The sequence below is a fragment of the Acyrthosiphon pisum genome, chromosome A2, assembly GCF_005508785.2.
Source record: "Acyrthosiphon pisum isolate AL4f chromosome A2, pea_aphid_22Mar2018_4r6ur, whole genome shotgun sequence".
Taxonomy (NCBI): domain Eukaryota; kingdom Metazoa; phylum Arthropoda; class Insecta; order Hemiptera; family Aphididae; genus Acyrthosiphon; species Acyrthosiphon pisum.
This window is the reverse complement of record NC_042495.1, coordinates 3,426,859-3,448,663: the sequence shown is the minus strand read 5'-3', so window position 1 is coordinate 3,448,663 and position 21,805 is coordinate 3,426,859. Positions and strand designations below refer to the sequence as shown.

The window sequence follows — 21,805 nt, the reverse complement described above, 5'->3', positions numbered from 1 at the left end:
GAATATTCTCTTGTCGCATCACTACCCATGACCCACGTCAAGGGAAAAAAGTTCAAAATGGTAACGAGTTTCATTGTTTAATTTTTTTTTAAACAAACTAACAAATAAATAATTTTCGGTATAGCAGACGAGCGTGGTATACCAGATTTTGGAAAATGAAATCGTATTGAATCGTGTCTTCGCGGGATTTAAATACACAGTAGATCGGAGAATAACTGAAACTACAAAATATTATGTATATATACCTACCTAAAATTATTTTCATCATCCTTCCCAACCATTTTCAGTATATCAATAATTAATATACGAAATCTCATTTCATAGAATCAATGGGTGTTGAGGGGAGGGGGGGCGCGACCACACCACTGCAGGTTAGTCGTTGACCGATCGGCGCGCGGACCTACCGCCGCACCTAAAGGTATATATACAATACCGCGAGTGGTATATAACGTTTGTCTGTAGGTACCTACCTATATATACATGTATATAAATGAGAGGTAGGTATAGTAATTTCCCGCGAATGACAATGACGTATTGCGAAGTGATAAATCAACGTGGCCTATAACGACGACTTCGACTAGGCCGCGACGGCGACGACGACGATCGCGATGGAGGCGGAGAGATAAAGGAAAAAATATGATCGTACCGAATTCGAAAAGATAAACCGCGGGGTTATAGACACGTCGTTTCGTCCGATCAATTGAAAACGTCGTTGGCGCGTGTTATATATATATATTATTATATATGTGTGTGTGTGTGTTTATAAATACATGTGGTGTGTATTATGCATATTATATATATTATAAGTACACGAGGGAGTGTAAAAACCATTAACCGATCGGTCCTTATTTGCGTTATTGTATATTATACGGCTACCGAACAGCCGAGTTACACGAGCGGCTCGCACATAATAATATTATTATTATTATATAGGTAGGTACCTGCAGTCCGCGCGTCCTCGCAACACCTAAGGTATACACATATTATACATTACATATACATATATATTATACGATATACAGCAGCCTATATCAATAATATTGTATTATATTATACTTATATCCATACAACGGTTAGTTGCCGGTTGCATTTTTTTTGTTTGACTGGTTTTATTTATTTATATTTTTCGCGTCCGGCGCGACTCTTCGCATTCTAACAAACCTGTATAATATAATTCCACGTGCGAACTTTTGTACACCGAGCAGTGAAAGTCTATACGCAAGTGTGTGCGTACCTACAGGTATGGCGGATATAACGCGTCGTATATTGTGTGATGGTATATGTTATTATAATGGCGTTGTATATTGTGTATAATATTACTATGTTGTGTACACGAGTAAAAACACACAACTTTACCGATATATTGTGCAAATAATTTTTTTTTAAATAAACCGTTTTGCGCGCAGCGGGCGGCGATCTGGTCGTAAAAACACTTATCTCGCAGCAATTGAAGAGGACAAAAAATGATAATATATTCGACGTGTTCCTCTATACGGAAAATTACGATGTCACCGCGGCAGCGAGCAACGGTTTTTTTATTCTCTCCATAAATCACATTTTCGTCGATTTAAGTGCTCGCGGCTTACCCATACCGCGGCCATATAATATAATATTATAATAATTAAATATGTGCTGCAAAGTTCGGCGTGTTCGCACCAGGGAAGGGGAAGGGGGGCACAATTAATTTAATGTATGGTTTGTAACGATCGCGTAATGTCTTGATTAGGAATAATTAATTACAAAACAATTATATTACAATCATCACATATTAAAATAATAATATAACGAAATAACTCTGAGCGACACGAGAATCTCAAGATTGCGCGGTGTCGGCGGGTTCTGTCAATTAGTGAGTACCTATATTATAAATTATGTTAATTAACAGTAGATAATATTATATATGTCGCATTTCAGAGTGTAAAAATATGTAATACATCAAGTACCTATAATTATCGTGTATTTATAATAATAATATAGGTACTACCTATGTGCCGTGCAGGGTTAACACCTTGTCCGCGAAAAGATTATATAATATTATATACTCAAATAATACGATTTTTAGCACTATAAACATAGTTCCTTAATATTACTAGGTGTATAATATAATATTGTTATTATCAGCTATACATAATATTATATTGTTTGTACAACTATAAATGAAACGACTTGTATCGCGGTCTCCCGCGGGCGCTCTTCGACATATACGTCGTCATATCGCTCGCACACACACATATATATATATAATCACTATAGGTATACGTTATATATTGGTAATATTTATACCTAAACATATTATACTATTGTGCGGCGGGTAATTTATGTAGAGATTATAATATTGTTGTATCTATATAGATTATAGGTACCTGCAGCGCGAGTATACCTACTTTATTACAAAAAAATATCGCAACGCACATTGCACTTACACTCCATACAATTATTATTATATACGTCTGTAAGGTGATCACCTTAACGCTTTTTTTCCAAACGATCGCCAGCGATCCGCAATGTGTCCGACGAAATGTATACACTGACACGGTCGGCGATATTATCATAATCTCATATTATATCATAACACACTGCGTCACTGCAAATTGCAATAATATTAATATTATACGATATACATTCGAAGAAGTCCAAGTGGTCCAACAGCAGTCGCGGTATACCGCGTTCAACGAGGGACAGACGATGATGATGATAATAATAATAATAATAATAATACGAACCGACACAAGTAACGATCACACGTAATAATATACTATAATAATTTAATGCAATGTATGAAAAACTCCGCTGCGGAAAAGATTTCCATCCGTCATACGATTTTTCTGGACCGTAACCCGAAACCGACGCGGTGACATAATCTTATTTTCTTGGTTCTCTACTTGTCTGTTCGATTCGCGCATGCAGTGCATGCAAATGATACATAATTTATTATCGTCGTATAATACAGACTGTAATATTATGTTATTATTATTATCTTTATCATCATCACAATCCTCCAAACGTCACCGACGACATTAGCGCGAGTTACCGCGGTATATTAAATACCAGTTACCACGTAGGACCTATATCAAAAGCGTCGTATTATGTATACGCGACCGCCCTCCGCCATCACCAGTCGTATATATTATATTATTAGTGTAACGACCGCTCCGCGAAAGCTACATCAGTGGCGAGGTGAACTGAACATTTTCCAGTGACAAATTATAAACATCACAAGTATTAATACATAATAATATATATTAATATAATATAGCTAATTATATTAATAACTATTTCAGATCATTATTGACTTTACCTAAAGAGTACCCAAGTACCTAGCTACTACATGTCTACATATATCCACCGGCAACCACCCACCCCTAAAATAAAAATATCAGAGGCCTCTGAAATTACAGTTTGTCACTGAATAGTATGATATTATTATATAATATGTAAGTACAGACGAAGACAGGTAGGTTGGGTATATGTATATTATTATGTTACGCTCGTTCGCGTCATTAGCAGTCTTGTGGTAGACTAATATTTTTGAGTTTATTTGGTATTATTGTGTGCGTGACGCATAACGAACGTAATATTATAATAAAACAAACAAAAAAAATGTACGTGCGACAGCGACGGAACGGAGGAGAAAAAATGTTTATCAATTTATATGGAAATTCGCGAGACCGACCGAATAAGGGCAGATGAATTGCGTGGGTCGGTATACAAACCATTTTTTTCTTCTTCTGTACGTAATATTTAGGATAGTAATATTATGATGATATGCTCTTGAACGACTGCGATGACGATGACGACGATGACGTGCGATGATGTGTACCTGTACTTAGTACCTACCTCTATATTATGTTATAATGCGGATGTGAGGTGCCTGCAAGCAATGTGATGACGACGCGTGTCAGCAAATGTTGTTTTTTAATGAAAATTATTTTTATCGTTACGCAATCGAATTCGGGTACACATGCAGGAAAACAAGTGAGATGAAATATATAAAAGTATAAAACGGTACTATACGAGTACCTAATTGGACGGCTCGGGTCCGGACGTGAAAAGATACGTCAGCCGAGATAAAACAATTAGCTGTACCTTATTTCGTTTCGGTTTTTTTTCCACTTCAGTACACGAAAAAAAAAATATCCTACACATATTACTCTAAATATGCAGACCCGTCCTGCAGATCGTTATATAATGTGTTTATACTATATATAATTTTATTCGCCGACTTCTAGTCGTTACTCGTTACAATTGTTTTGGCACGTTTCCCTCGTGGGAACCGTATTCTGTTGCAGTGGTACCAAAATATATATTTACCTATGACAATTGTCATAGGTGATTTTAGTAGTTTGGGGGTCACCTTTGTTATTCTATAGTTATTTTATGAAAATTTGTTTAATAGACAACACAAAATTATATACTTGGTGTATGGTAATGTAATTATAAGAAATAGGTGGGTGTCAACATTTTATGTGGAGGTGTCTAATGTCATAGGTAAAATTTTGGACTTCGGGCCACTGTAATCTGTTGGCAAAAATATGTTAAGATTATGGTACATGTCGCGATATCATAAAATATCATTACATAGCATAGGTACCTATATAAATAATATTAAAAATCGATACTGGAGCAATTGCGATTTAAATAAAGGGGGGTTCACACTACACCGTGTCGTGTAAAATAATCACGGTTACCAGAGTTACCAAACGATACCACATAGTTGAATATATAATACTGTACAATATATTATACACGACACGGTGTAGTGTGAACCCCCCTTAAGAATAAAATATTTTGATACCACTTTACTCGTATAAGGGGGTAGAAACTATTACCCTGGTACACAAAAAACCTGTTAAAATAAATGTTTAAAAAAATTTTTTTATACAGACATTTACGTCGGCTATGTTTACTGAATGATATTATAAAAAAGTTGAAAACTCGATAACGATTCTCGGTGCATGTCAAGTTTTACAGGGGTAAACTTTTCACGAGTTGTCACTGGTAAAACCGTACAATATTATAAACACGTTTATTGAACACGCCGTCGGTTGGACAATATATAAATATAATATCGCAAATTAAATGCGAGAAATATAAATTACATACCTATAATTATTATAGTAAAGGATCTAAAACTGCTGCTAGATTTATATAAAATTATATTATATTTAGGCATAATATACGCTCATCTCGACTGTTGACGCGCCTGTTCTCGGGGTTTGAGTGCGAATGAAATACACGACGCGTATTATATTTTTTTAAGGTAAGTAAGTACCTACTACCTACCTATATTTATAATCTCGAAAATATCATCGTATTGTGTATGTGTGTTTGTATGTGTCATTTGATGTGTTTAAAAACTAGTTTAACCGTGCGCGGTCGCGCGTTCAAAACGTAATTTGTATTTGAAGTTGAACCAGATCCTGCAGCGGACGAGAGGTGTCCTCTTCGCGGGTATAAACTGTTACGATAATGGCCGTGTTATGCGCCGCAGTATGAACGCGTAAATTATTATTATATACGGCGACGCGTTTTAATTTACACGCGTTCAGTATCGGTTCCAAAAGCGCAGGTTCACGATGCCCTTATAATATATACAAGACTTACGCGCGTTAAATTGGCTCGGTAGTTTATAATAATACACATAATATTATACCTATATTATACTATTATATAGGAGCGGTAGAGGGGTTGCCTTCACGTAATCATGGCCAGAACGTGCCCGGCGCGACTGTTGGAAAAACGGTGTTTATCTCGATGGGAAATCTCTAGTTTCTCATGATCTGGTTACTTTTTTTTTTTTATTCATTTTTTCGTTTTGTTTTTATTTTTAACTGTGTACCTCTATCGTACGCCGAACGGGTATCTACCTACCTTTTTTTTTTCGCGGCCGACTTGTATTATTTGTACCTTGTCGTCGTCTCGTCGATCTCTATCTGATGAGGGGCCTTTTCGATTTCCTCCCCCACCCCACACCGCAGCGCGACCGTCCGGAGGCTAGACGGCTTAATTAACCTCATTAGCAGATTTATGTATGGATATATTGAACAATATAGGGAAATGGCCGTGGCGAAGATCGGTCGAACAACGCTTTCCGATAAATTCTGCAGCAGAAGTGAAAAAAAAAAGAAGCGGTAGAAGAGAGGAGATGGAGAATAAAAATAAGAGGAGAAAAAAAAATAATAACAACAAGATGAAAAAATAAACCAGTAGGAGGCGAACAATGCATAGTGCGCTGCATATAGGTAGGTACCTACATCGTACACGCTGCTCGTATGGGTTCATTTGCCAAAGAAAGCCACGACGCGAATTCATCTTCGCATTAGTGATATATGCTGCACTGAATGCAGATTTTTTTTTGCACACAGGGAAAAAAATGTACTCGATTGTTTTCTATTGTTTGAATATTTATCAAAGTTTATACTTGAACTCGCGGGTTACATATTATATGCGTCTAGTCTGCGGTATTATATAGTATTGTCTCTGCGTTATATATTATTATTGTACACATAGTGTTATTTAATACGTACGAGAACGTTATCAGAACAAGTCAATGAAAAACGGTCTCGACAATATCCTATAACCGAGTTAACAATGTAATAATAAATTGTGTAAGTGTACCTATACCTATCTTTCGAATAACTATTTTCGATATTCCACGCGAGCTCAAGTCGCGTATAATAATATCGTATCATATCATAATATATACACAGGGAAATTAGAATTTTCTGATATTTCCCGATATTTCCCGAGTGGCCGAATCGTGTGCTCGCCATATACTGTTCGCGAGTTTCGATACTCGATGTGTCAATAATACATATTCAATTTATTGGAGGACGAATAGACGACTATCAATATTATTTATAGAACGAATGGATTACTCGTTTTATAATATATAATATAATAACTTAATAACTATCGCGTACCTATAGGTATAGTTATTTAAACTTTTATACAGAGGTCGAGTAGAAGGCACGCTGACAGACACGCATAGAGCTATATATTAGTATATGTGTGTGAGTATCCTTTTGAAAACTTTAAAGAGTTATTGTATTTTATTTATTGTTATTGGCGAGGAAAACGTATTAATAACTATGTTTACGCTCGCGAGAGCGTCTAGTTCAAAACATCGATGAGAACTGTTTCCGCTCGCTAACGGACATAAATCTAATTAGGATTATTGAATGTATAAATAATAATTCACTATGGTCACAGCTATTATATAAAATATTAATATACATATAGCTATAATGTATATTTATGTTTGTGAGTATAATAAATACACACATTATTATTATTATTATTATTATTATACTGATGTAGCAGCGGGTACATCCGAATAAAACCGGACTTTAAAGACGCTTCCTTTAGGAGTACGGCACTCGACAAACTCCTCCTCCGCTGTTTATAACGATCGTATATGCCGCCGATGCCAGTTATAATAATAGTCATAAAAATAGCAATAATAATAAAAATAATGGCAACATAATAATAATAATAATAATATTATTATAATAACTAAACCAGTTTCGATGTTAATTTTTACGATAAACGATCAATTAGAAGAAAACGAAATAATAATAATAATCATTTTCGACCACCGCACACAAACAAGGAAACCGATGGAGCGGGTTTTTCGAGACGAACGGCGGCGGCAAGATCATCATCGACAACGCCGCCTGTCCGTGCAAAACAATACCTATACCTAGGTACACAATATAATATTTATAACCTTTGACTGCAGCGGGAATTCGTCTTGTTAGCGTCCGATCACGTACTTGTGGACCAAGGTACCGCTTTGGTTTTTACACGTTATCGCGTATTACACACACACACACACGCACTTACACACAGCCAAGTATGTATAGTATTATAATCTGAAATTCCAAAATGATAATATGACCGTAGTACTGCTGCAGGTTAATACGCATAGGTAGGTCCTCCAAACCCAACCGCTATGCCTACATGCTTTGCCGACAAAGGACGTTTCGTACCCGCTTGTTCTTGTAGTATACGCATATAATATTCCATAATGTACTTACCGCGGTGAGACCGTATCACCGTAAACCGGCAATTCGTATTCTTCACTGGTAGTTGTGGTATACCTAAAATGACAGTCCGGCCAGCGCATAATGGCGCTCTATGCGTCCGGTTACCGAAATTTGCAACCGCGCGTTATTTCAGATTCCTGATTCAGTACGTCGTCGAGGACGCAGCAATAATATGCTCTACCCGCTAGATACTATAATAATACGATTTCGTGATACCGACAAAGACTCGCGAACCGCCTGAAGCAGCACCGTCGCCGTCGTTTAAATTAAGACTCTCGTTACTTCAGAAAACACCACCATTTTTGGAAAAAAATTCATATTTTTAAATATTATATTTTATCGCAATTATTTTTCAAGTTTTTAGATTCGAATTTATGCTAAGCAGAATATTATTAGGAGTATTTCGATCTATGAAAATCAAATTTCGGACAAGTGCTTAGTTATTATTACTTATAATTTATAAGTATTTCAAGTTTAGAAAAACGGAGTAATGAACCAACATTTATCAGAATACCTCCGAACTACTCATCAACATTTTAATTACTTATTATAACAGTTAAGTTAAACTACTCGTCCAAAATTTGATTTTTATACATCAAAAAAATTACCTACCCCAAAAAATATTTCTAAAAAAAATAAAAATTTTAAAATTATGTAAAAATTATTTTCAACAACGTTTATAGTTTGAGAAATAATGACTACCTTACGTCATTTGGATCATCCAATATAAGTATAGGTCAAACAATTTGTTTCACCGCAAAATTGGTATGAATAATTATAATGTGTCTAGCCATGTAGGTATGTAATTTGTATGCAATCCATACCAGTTTTATGTACATCGTAACATTCGGATAACCATGCAGTATTGCAGTATGTAAAGTGTACACCGGTATCATAGGTATGTGATAGGTAGAATATAATTTACACCGCCGGCGCGGGTGGAAGTATAACAAAACATTTCCAAAAGAGATAAGACAATACGGTCAGATTTTGCGTTCATAAGTTTGTTTACCGTGTTATCTAAACACAAAACCACTGTGATTAAATGATTAAAAATTCTATACATTTTAAACGTAAAAATTCTCAGAAAAACTTATACATACCAACGTATATACGGTATATAGGTACACATGAGTAGTTGAGTTAATATAAAATGTTCGTAGATAATCGCGCTTGCTCGTGATGAAAAATTAAAAGTCAGAAGAGGTGCTCGGACGACGTGCATGCACATTATATAAGACTTAGTATATCTAATATAATATATAGATACCTACATTTATGGATTCGATCTTATTACGATATATAATGTAATTCAGTTGTGCAGTATAATATTATAATATGTAAGTGTGTGGTGTGCGGGGGAGGTAGCGGGGAAGTGAAAGGACTCTTTTAACCCATAGAGTTCGCGAGAAGGATACAATTTTTTTGCGCGCGCCATTGAGAACGCGGTGGCGGTCCTTGTAGGATATGTAAAAAATGCGCATTAAAAAAAAAAAAAAGATGGCTGTACGGCGATAAGGCGCACACACTGTATAATATAATGTACAATATTATGGGTACGCGTTATATACGTATATTGTTGAGCGACGATTTATGGGTAGGAAATCAATAAATGTCGTTAATCGACCGTTGCGCCAATGTTCGGTTTCAATAGCGACGTTCGTACACATATAGGTATAATATATTATATACATGTATAAGGAATAACGTCGCGCCGGCCTAATGAACCTTATCAGATGGCAGTGCTCTTTTCCTGCAGCCGACGAAACTTTGACCGCGTTTGGCTTTCGCTGTATCCCACGAAAACGTCATCATCATGTAACACAAAAATGTACGAAATCGTCGAACTGTGCGTTTAAGTCTTTTACTTTCTAATCGGAATAAGAAAAAACCGTTAAAAAACGAATGATATATTATTATTATTATTATTATTGTAAGAATGAAATGGACGAAATCATTGTGACCCGTAGGTATCGATCAGCACTGTGTAATATATCATATTATCATGGTTTATATTTTATATAATATATATATGATGGTAACAATGGTTACCATGAAAATTTAAAATTCACGAAACGCTATTCGATCGATCAATTGCCATGGTTAATATTATAATACCTATATTTCTATATTTGTATCAAGCAATTAATGTCATAATATAATACGACGCTAATTCGTTCATCAAACGATAAGACGTGAACGTCGTAAAAAACATTCGGGCACTGCGGGTCACACATTATGTAGGTATTGATCTGATGGCAGTAACTGTTTTGGGTATAGACTATAGGTAGGTGTATGTGAAGTATTTATTTATTTATCCATTCGTTATTACTATTATTATTCGTATTATTTTATTTTTTATTGTTGGCACAGGATCGTTGCGTTTTTCTCCGACAATATAATACTCTTTTTTTTCTGATTAACTAAATGTTTTTTTTAAAATGATTTTATTGTAATATATGTCCAAAATCCTTATAAATTATAGTGCATTGTTGATTTATCTAATATAAAATTAATTTATGTTTACGAGTAACTTCAAACATATTACGAGAAAGCTGATTTATTGAATTAATTTATGTAAATGTTATCAAAGTCGAATTATTGATTTCCATTTAGTATGTTCGAATAAGCATAAAGCTTAAGTTATAACTTATAACTAATGGTTAGTTATGAGAATGTGGGCGGATATCTACGAGGACGTACACAGAGAAACACCCTGTATACATAATTTGTATACACTACACATACATATGCAGCCTGTTGCATTTGTACCGTAAATACCATAAGGTGTCCATACTGTCCAACGTATAATCCAATAACTTAAACGTAGGTACATATACTGCGCACGCACGCACGTGTGTATATATATGTTTATATTTATATACATAATAGTACGCAATTTGCTCACAATTTTTAGCTGAATAACCGTTCGCCCTTGGCATGGTCCAAGAAAACACTATAAATATAATATTACATACATACACCAGTAGAACATATGTGCATGTAATATGTATAGTGTACGCAGCGTGACCTACAAATGCGAATTATTAGTCGTTTAACAAATTATTTTTTACTGCCGTTTTAAATGTAGATCATGCGAGATACTAGAATTTAGTATCATTTAATGGTAAGAAATTACGTTATTTTTATGGCACATGGAATTTTCGCAGCGTAGCCTACCGTCGTATACTTACTGTGATTTAGGTAGGTACCATATACCTGCGACCTGCCTACCTAAACATAATATTATATTCCTCTTATCGCGAATCTAATAATATATGCAAATATGTAATATTATATTAATTAAACGCATGCGCACAATACCTTTATCGCGCGTTATGAAGCATATTTTAATGTACTAGAAACCAATGGGGTACTCGGGTGCTGATATAATATCACAATAACATTATGTAGGTACGCGTGTATCGATGATAATATTATTATAATACCGAAGAAATGTGGGAAGCGGTGCGGAGAGAAACGGGTCAATATAATATCATAATATAATATTTTCAAAGATCACTGCGGCGGACAGCGGTTGCATTCCTTCGACGTATACGACGTTATCACGGTAGAAAATAAAATAAAAAACTACGACTACAAAACGAAAACCTCAGTCGATGTATTGATCACCAAAAAGAGGAACACACACCATCGCACCTATAGGTATATTAGGATATATCGCGTCCACGGAACACACGCGCGACTATGCGGTCGATAATAATATTATTATCGAAGGCGATCGTGCCGGTGCGCGTTACCGGCTTTTCTCGTTAAGTAGGTGTGTGTGTGTGTGTGTGTGTGAGAGGTGCGATAACAAGAGGGCGGCGTTAAGCCCCTCGGAAACGTTTGGATGGATTAATAACGATAAAATAAAAAAGCGGCTTCGTTCTCGTCGTATATTATAATAATAGTATATACGTACTAGGTACTAGGTATATTGCGTGTCTGCTATTAAAACATAATATATTTTTCTAGATTCGTTTTCGTATATCATTTTATATCATACTACACGTGCGCACACATCTTTCCACATAATTCATAACACTGGAAACATATATTTATATATATATATATATATGTTTGTAAATGATAAAACACATGCGTAAAGTCAACTTATTCCACGCGTATATTTATCATATACAGGTGCGTATTTTATATTCGTATGTGCCACTTTTCCATTCCATGGTACACACACTCACACACAAGCTTTCCGAAAAATAATGTAATTATTATTTTTTTTAAGACCCTCGGCTATATAATATAGGCCACCAGGTATACAAATGATTTAATTAATTAATTTACTGCTTATTCTAAATATTTGTTTAAATCTTGGTTTGAAGTTTGGCTGCTGTGATGAATTCGATGATATTGGATATTGACTGAGGATAATTGTGTAGTATTTCAGCTAATGATTTGGGCAGGTTGGAGCTTGTCCTGATGATGTTGTATGTACCTACAGCATTCGGCGAGGATGTGTTTGATGGTGACTAGGACCACACAGGATGTGTTCATTGGAGCAAGAACCCCCTTCTTCCTGGACTATTAAAAAACCATGAGAGATTTAAGTGTGTCCAATTCTGATTGTTAAGATAGCTTAAAATTGTCTAAGTATTTCGATGGGGAATGTCCAATTTTCAGTGTTATGTTTAATGTGGTTCATAGTTTCGTACTTTTGCTCCATCACACCAAATCGAGCATCATTTTTTCGGATTCGAAACGGATTTTAAACGGTGGACTTAATAATAACAATATTAATATTATAATTATATTATAATTATATTACAATATTATAATTATAATTGCGCACTATCGTTGGACACTGGTCAAGGGCCGCGTTAACTTTTATTATACCTCGTCCAAAAGATTTTGTACGAAAAATTTATAGGTAGGTACCAGGTATACATAAAAAAAAATTTACGCGCGCGCGTATTTATATTATTATTATATCTCTAGGCGATTCGGTCCGTCGGCACGTGCGGTTTACGGTAGGATCGAAGAGTAGGCCGAACGCGGGCGCGTGTAGGAGTGAACGGAGAACACGCTGCAGGTTTTTCGGTTGCCTTCGGATTAATATCCTCTAAGTAGTGCCCAATCAATGTTTAGTGGTTTTTCATATAGGCTTCGCAGAGAATCAAAAATATGATGTATATATGAAAAAAAAAACAAAAACGAATTAACTTTCACCAACCTAATAAGATTCCGACGTTCGATATTATTATGCTAATTGAAAATTTTAACAATATCTCACTATACGCTCACTGTACCCATGTATAATATATTATGTACCGTACATAGGTACAGCCGCTATGATGCCCTCCCCGCGAAACATCGAAATCGCTATGAATTGTATATGTATATATGACGTAAGATCGCTGTGGTACCACTGCGGTGGTAAGCCGCATATTTTTCGACTATTGATATTCAATCTCAGATAGTGCTGCTCGCACCCGTTATTATATATTATGACTATTCGAAACCCGATGGCGGTTTTCGATTTTCGCGTGGGCGGTCATTTAAAACCAATTGTTCGAGTTACTACACTGTGGTATGTATCGAGTCTTAAGCGTACCCCGTGCGTACCTCTTAACAGTAAAACGAAATTAAATTTCCACGAGAGTCCGCCACGGTCCTAAAGACCCTCGATGTTGCGCAAACCTTTAAAGCAATATATTATAATATATTCAAATAGATCGAACGATTTCATCTCACGGCACATTACCCGCAAAGAAATCATTTGCGCAGATATATTAATATATAATATTGTTCATATTTCCTTTTCACTCACATACCGCCCCGCATCGGTTTACACCGACGATTTTCCCGCCAACAATTATTATAACAATACGCACTGCGCACACGAGCGTTCGATAGAGTTTTCATTTCGTTACATACGTATATCTGGACATCTGGTATGTATTATACAGTGTAACCGTCAGAGTCAAAACATATTATGTATATATATGTGAATAGAGAGATACTCGGATTTGTGTGTGTGTCGTTGGTCAAAATAAATTATAAATATTACTTCGTCATCGTTCGCACTTTGTGCGCCGCGGACGCGCGTATTTCTGCCATTGCGAACAAGATAATATACTTGTGTAGTGTGAAAACAAAAAGATAAAATATATTTATAAAAAAAAAAATACCGTTGGTAAATTACCAGTAATAAATTATCGATACCCGTTTTTCCATTAACAGTCGTAATAGAGGCGAACGGAATCAACGGAGACGGACGGTAAAAAAAAAAAAAAGCACATTAATATATATTATTATTATTCCGGAAAGTTGCTGCAGTTTTGGTATCTCGAAACCAGCGACACATGTACGGTTAATACGCGCGTACGTACGCCCGGGTGAAAGGCGTGGGCGTCCGGGCAGAGCCTACGGGCTCGCAGTGACCACAAAACCCGTTTTCCAATATTTTTTTTTTTCTTTTTCAAATCATAATTATTGTATAGTTCTCGTTCTTAATATTTTTTTAAATGCGTACGGACATGGAAATCGGACCGGTCTAGAAATTAGGTAATTGATTTTTTTTTCCTTTTCGTTTATATACCTATATAATATACTATATAGGTACGCATTATGTATGTATGGGATTATGCGTATAGGTATATTATAATATCGGTTTGAACCCAAAAGGTCAATAGTGTTGTGAAAGACACACATATATTATAATATGCATATATAACAGTTACAGATATGATTGGTACCCATTTGCAAAATCTAGAGTTTCTAGTTTGGCTATAACCGAGGGAGAAAGTCGCGTAAAGTATTAATAATATAGAGCTTGCGCGTAACAATAATATAATAATGAGCCTTTATATATAATATCGCAGAATTGCGACTTACATATTGTGTATATTATAGATTATATTACCTATATAGTAATAATATTATAATACGCATATTACACGGGTAGGTTATATGGTACTCACCATCGAGTGGCCCAAGTATTCGGCGGCGTTATCCGATATGTATAGGAGCTTGCCGTTTTGGGTCATCATCATCAAGAATCCGCTGAGCGACTGAAAAAAAAGTAATTTCTCATGTTTAATACAAAATAATAATAATAATAATAAAAAAATATCAAAAGTATAAATTTTTATGCAAATTACCATTCATATACCTACGTGCGCGTTAACACACTATAATGATTGTCTGCGTGTCATGCGATGTGTATATTTTCGTGTTGTTTAATTTTTTTACTATTCACAATCTAACCGTATACGGTAGGTATACGAGCCGTATAGTAACGTGGGGTCACCTAGACATTTGCGCCTATATCTACGGTCGTCGAATGTCCCGGTCAAGGACAACATATTTGTCGACAGAATCGAAAATCTGTGTCGATATGAATCGAAAGAGCTTATTATATTATTATTATACTTTAGCGATATGAGTGGTATGCTTACACTAATACACTCTGTTTCCCGACAAATTTAAGTTAAAATGGATTCAATTCCACGAAATTAATCAAAACAGTGTTCGTGTTTCTGCAGAAGGAATGAGGATAATAGTTCTTCTATTATTTATAGGGTCCGCTCGAAAGTGACGATGATAGCAAAGGGTACCGGTTTCGTTCTTGTCTTCGACAACTCATGACAATTTATGTTTGAAATTATTAAATAATAATTGATAAGTATCCAAGTATTTTTAATATCTTTAAATAAAACTATAATCGTTATTTGGCGATTCGTGTCAATCACGGCTAAAAACTATCTTCACAGGAGAGCAAACTCTGGGGATAGCCTATACATATATATTTATAATGACTCAAAACTAATTTATTGAGTTTTTATTTTATGGAAAACCGATGTCATAAAAGGAACTTTCCAAAAAATTATACTCTTAGCAAGATCAGCGAGATAGTTATGAACATGCACTATATAGTCTACTATATTAAAAACCTAATATTATTAATATTTACTTAAGAGATACAAGACTGTACTATAAAAATACTTGGAAAATTCTAGACTGCTCCTCTCCAATTTATTTAATTTTATATTTTTTGTTATGTTTACTTGATGAAGAGTATAGACCAATATGCACATACATAGATACTAATATGATAATTGAAATACTCTACATCGCAACTGTCTAGTATTTTTTAAGTTCATGCAACTTAGTTTTTATGAACTTAATTTTTATTATTCGAAATTTTCTATAAGTAATGATAAATAATTTAAAAATAGTCACTAGGGATTTAGTGGACTATTAGAATTTCACCATAAATCAAAAATTCAAACGTTGTTAATTTTATTGTTTTTTTAGAAATTAGTTTATTATAGCTATTACCTATAAGTAACCAGTATTATAGGTGTATATAATTATGATATCATGTTCTAAAAAAAATCTCAAAATGAGCATGAACTAGACTTTAGTTAGTACAATGATACACGATACTAATGACTAAAGCGAGTTAGAAATAACACAAATAAATCTAAACCATAAGGTTGATATTCTGTCCTTACATTTTTCAAAGTGCAAAATATGGAATAAAACCGTTTATTGAGCTCGATTTCCTCTTATATTTCTATATCCCTATAATCTAAATAAGTCTATGTCACAAATGTCCATAATTCAAAACTCAAATCAACAGTTTTATTAAAGGTGGTGAATTACCACAATCATCAGACACATCCACCACTAAGTCGATTAAAACGGGATCGTCTTTATAGTTATTATTATTATTTATTTTAACAAATATATTTTTGGGCTGGGTACAGATGATACTTTATTTTTCTAACCAATTTTGCAAAATAGACGTTTTTATTGATAAGGTTATTTATTAGGTAACAAAAACATATTTATAGATTAATATTATGTTAATATTTACATATTTTTTTTTTCTATTCATATTTCCATAGATTTTCCGTGTAGAGTATAAATATCGAGTAGTTATTGCTATAGTTCTTATTTAATAAACTAACCATCATATTATTACCGGTATATTATTATTACAAAAGACCGTTATCATTAAAATATTGTTCTTTAATTCTTATATTATTTGGTATTATTTGTTATTAATTGTTAAGAACTAATCTTGTGTTTATTATTATTATTTTATCATCACCATGACGCCAATATGAAGGATCAATAATTTATAATATCTTGTTAAAAAAGTCAAAATCACGATACACCTAATGTGTATAATATTATAGCCGTGGACCGTATATATGTAGATAGCCTAGACTATAGGAACATCGCTTATTGTATATTTATAAACAAAAATAAAAAAGCACGGATACCTATTCATTATATAAATATGTACAGGATAACGTATTAATAACTGTTAATAGTTTTTTATAAAACAAAAATAAAAATGAAAACATCGATTCCAGTAGGTACGTACCTGCCTACCTACGTCGTACATAGTTATTAAATACACCTATAACTAATAATAATACGTAGGTAGGTTTCTGTATAGAAACGTAAAATAATATTTTCTATATGAACTCGACGGACAATTTAAAATGAGTTGAAAAGCTACGAGTCGCTTGTAGTGCGCGTTATATCATGCACGGCAAAAATTTTGTTTTTATATTTTTCTAAATGTAATTGTACACGATATATTATTGAACAGAACTACAGCAAACTATAGTAAACGCTTAGGGCGTAGGACCTGTCTATTAATACAATATATTTTCAACGGATGTTTATGACATCGACGAAGACGTCTGTGAGTTGTACAGTAATTTAATAATATTGATCGACTCGCGTACGGTACATTTATGTGTAAAAAAGTGTTAACCGTTCTACGCAAATCCGTTTTTAAGACTCGAAGATCACACGTAAGATTAGGAAAAAAGAAGAAAAAGAACCCGTTAATTTTTTATAGCGTTTATATAGTGTTGCACTGAGAGGACTTCAGAATATATATATTAATATATATAGTCATAGGTAACATTTATGCGTGTTTGTGTGTGTACACTTAAATAATTCGAAGACCGACGATCGCGGTGTACCTATATGTATATATTTAATATAACAGCGTCGAATGGTTTACATGGTCCTTAAGAAGTGTACATAATATTATATAGCCTCGTCGCGGAGACGTCTCATTTTCGGATCATCTTCGTACCTATATGATATAATATATATATACCTATGTATATAACCGTATGTATATACAAGTACGGTAATACGTTATAATATATGGTGTATATAGGTACGGTTAGGATGTAGACTTGACAGGTTGAACGGCGGAGGTGAATATTGAAGCGGTCAGACCACTTTCGTCGTATACCGAGCGGCGTAGGTATATAATAATATTATATATTATAATATATCGTACACTACCCGTATACCGTGTAGCTGGTATACGTAAGGTTAATAATATTATAATACGTGTGTGTAAGATGCGCGCGCGCACCCATTATTTCCTCTCGGGGGATCTCCTGCATGTCACCGCGGAAATAATTACAATAATATTATATTATCATATACCTACCTATATAATAATAATAATAATACGTACGGTATTAATTATTACGATAATATTATAAAATACTTTAAATCATAATAATATGCAAATACCGCGACGGTAAAAGACGGGCGCGCGTCCCCCGGGCCCCTAAGGGGGGATATACGCACACAGAACGAGCAAATGTATGACGGGAAAGAATAATATATACGCGAGCGAGGAACGGTATCGCGCACACGGATCTATCGCATTTTTAATCGTCGTCCCCCGCACAAACAGTCCCCACCCACGTAATGAGATTATATTACGTTTACGTCGTTGCTTTCCGATATCGGCGAGCGTGCGATAAATCAACAGAATAGATGCGATGTATCGATTGAGTTAAGGAGGTATAATATTATTATCGTCAATTCTCGACGTCGTAAACGATGTTTTTAGGACGAGAGCATTTTGTTTCTTTTTTATTCGGTGATACTGCACTTAGGTTTTTATATTATTCTATACCTATACTATACACAGTGTCGGTCTGGTTCATAGAGTAATATTACTCTATGGTTTGGTTCATGATTGAGCCCCTGCAGGCCCGGTGATTTTTAATGGGACTTGACGACGCCCCGTACTAACTTTAAAATAAAAAAATGTTTTTTTAATATAGGTTTCGATAAAATGATGTTATTATTAAAAAAAATAAATATGATCAACAATGTTTTGAATATTTATTTCACGTAAATTAAAAAAACCTTTTTGTTAAAAAAAAAAAAAACACAATTCAATTAACATATTTATTAATAAGGTATATAAATTATTAGATCCTAAAATTAGTATTAGTTTATTAGTTTTTCGGTGGGTGATCCTTACACATTATAGTAATTTCATCTTTGTTTAAAAATTGAAACGATGTCTTCTTTAACAAGCGCAGACAATTAAAAGGATCCTGAAGATATCTATATAGGTATAGTTTTGAAAATGTTAAGCTTTAAAAATATTTGTTCACACGTATCATAACTTGTGTGCACAACGACAGCGAAGTATAAAAACGTATTTTGAATTCTATATATAAAATATGCACAATGTGTCGAAAAAACCTACGGACGCCGTTGTCGTTATAGTTAAACAATTTTATTCGAAATTACCCACTAGCGACTATAATAAGACGTGATTTAAATGTTATATACATTTTCCCGTGGGCTCCCAATCTTGACAAATATCCTAGGGCTCCCGGCAATCGCCGCCGGGCAGGCGGGTGGGCCAGACCGACACTTCCTATATGTCGTATAACTACTATATTTTATAAAAAGGTACGCCGCGCGTTATATTAATATAATATACAGTTTGAATTTTTACGACGGCGGAAAGCGAAAAAAAATCCAAACCGGATCGAAAAAAAAAATATGTGCGGTACCTATAATATACTACTTGCTTATACATACTTGCGGCGGCGGACACCTTATTGACGAGCGAGCGAGTATACCTATACAACACAATATTATAGTATCGTTGGAATCGCGCCAGCCAGACCCGTGTTTTCGTATTTTTATAATAATATATATTTGCCGTTTTTTTTTTCTTTTACTCCTCCGTTTCTTTAAGTTACCGTACTGGTATACGGTTTATATATATATATATATATTATGGTAACGCGACGAATGCCGGCATCATGACACACGCGCGGTGTACGCGGAGAAAAACGTTTTACCACGTACAAATTTCGTATCAAACGTATACCTACAATCTGTACCTACTCAGTATTCGTCGCGGCAAACTCGTCCTCGTCGTTTGTAAATCGTACACCTATGACACATAGTATTGTAAACGGCAAAATCGACGCAAAGCGATTCGACGATCGTCGCGCCGTTTGGATAGGAAGCGTTTACTGGCATTACTATGATATTATAATACTAATATTATCATCATTCGCGTGTTTCTGGGGCGAGATTTTTCAAACCATCGAAATATATCGTGGTGATGACCCACAGACGACGCCGCAACACCACGCCCCAAGTTTTCCGAAATAATATAAGTACAAAATAATATGTAAATAATAATACATGTCCGAAACAAGGGTAAGTAGTGGGTGGGAAATACGAACGGTGGCAAAATATAATATTACCTATACCAAGACACTTGGAGACACTTAGAGTAGGTAGCGTAAGACGTAACTGCAGCGGAACGTATCTCGCCCGATCTACGGCGCAGCAATAGTGACTGCTGTCTAAATCATTGTGCGCTAAACGGTATTGTGTCGAGATACAATATTATGTATATGATATTGTGTGCACGACATTATCATAATATGTATACCAAACATAGAGTTTAATGGAAAAATAAATCAAAATACGTCTTTAATGTTATTTTATCGATTTCGTCTCAACGCTCTCAACAGTAGAATAACCTACATCTTTACGCGATTAAGTTAACCACGACGCGTGTCCACCAGATGAATACACCGATATGATGTCAGCCATCCGTCACCGGAAGTCGTCTATGAGGTTAGGTCTATACGGTTAGGTTCATGCCATCTTATAAGGTTATAATATCAGTTATGCGAAACTAGGTGGAGCGACGTACTTCGAGGGCCTTTTAAATTATTTCAATTTTCCGACATACAATATAATTTATTTTGAAATGTACGTATCGTTGCACACACAACAATTAAAATATTTAAGAATTAAACAAACTAAAGATATTTATAATAAATAACCCAGGGTCACAGTCGTGGCGCAAGCTAAGTAAAAAAAAAACTACACGACGGTGTGTGTATAGTATATCCAATAGCAGGAGTTGCCTATTTAAACTGTGTAAAATACAGGTAAATTTGTTATATTATGACATAACTAATTTTCTAATGCATCCATTAACTTCTAGTATAAACTCCAAAACATCAGAAATATTGTGTAAAACGTGATTTTGTAAAAATCATCAAAATCGTACGTTTAGAAATTAAGTTATAAATGAAAAAGTATGAACTTTTGATAGGACATTTATATTAAATTCAGAATCACGGTAGCCTTCGTCGTCGTCGTCGTCGCATCAGCATTGCCAATGTTACCGTTCTCATAGATTATTGTGTAAATACTCAATAGTCAATATTTAATAACGATAAAAATTAATGATATCACAACAAAAACCCTTCGTAAACTACGTGTAAAAATGGCTAAGTAAAAAAATATAAGATCTTTAAGCATTATAAAGATGTAATATCATGAACAAATGCTAAGTATATTGAATTTAAGTAAACTTTTTTTTGTTTCAATAATGTATTTACTTGGCGAGGAATTATTTAGAATAGTATATAAATATTAATAGTAATATTTTTTAAATAATAATA

At 34.5% G+C, this 21,805-nt stretch overlaps 1 protein-coding gene across 1 annotated transcript in view; it reads right to left on the bottom strand.

Moving 5' to 3' along the window:
- The window catches only part of LOC100164079 (neuronal PAS domain-containing protein 4A), a 147,586-nt gene that overhangs the window by 31,630 nt on the left and 94,151 nt on the right, over positions 1-21,805 (bottom strand). Inside the window, exon 4 of the mRNA XM_001946040.5 lies at positions 14,990-15,079. Coding sequence (XP_001946075.2) covers positions 14,990-15,079 — 90 coding nt within the window. The remainder of the gene's footprint in view (positions 1-14,989; positions 15,080-21,805) is intronic.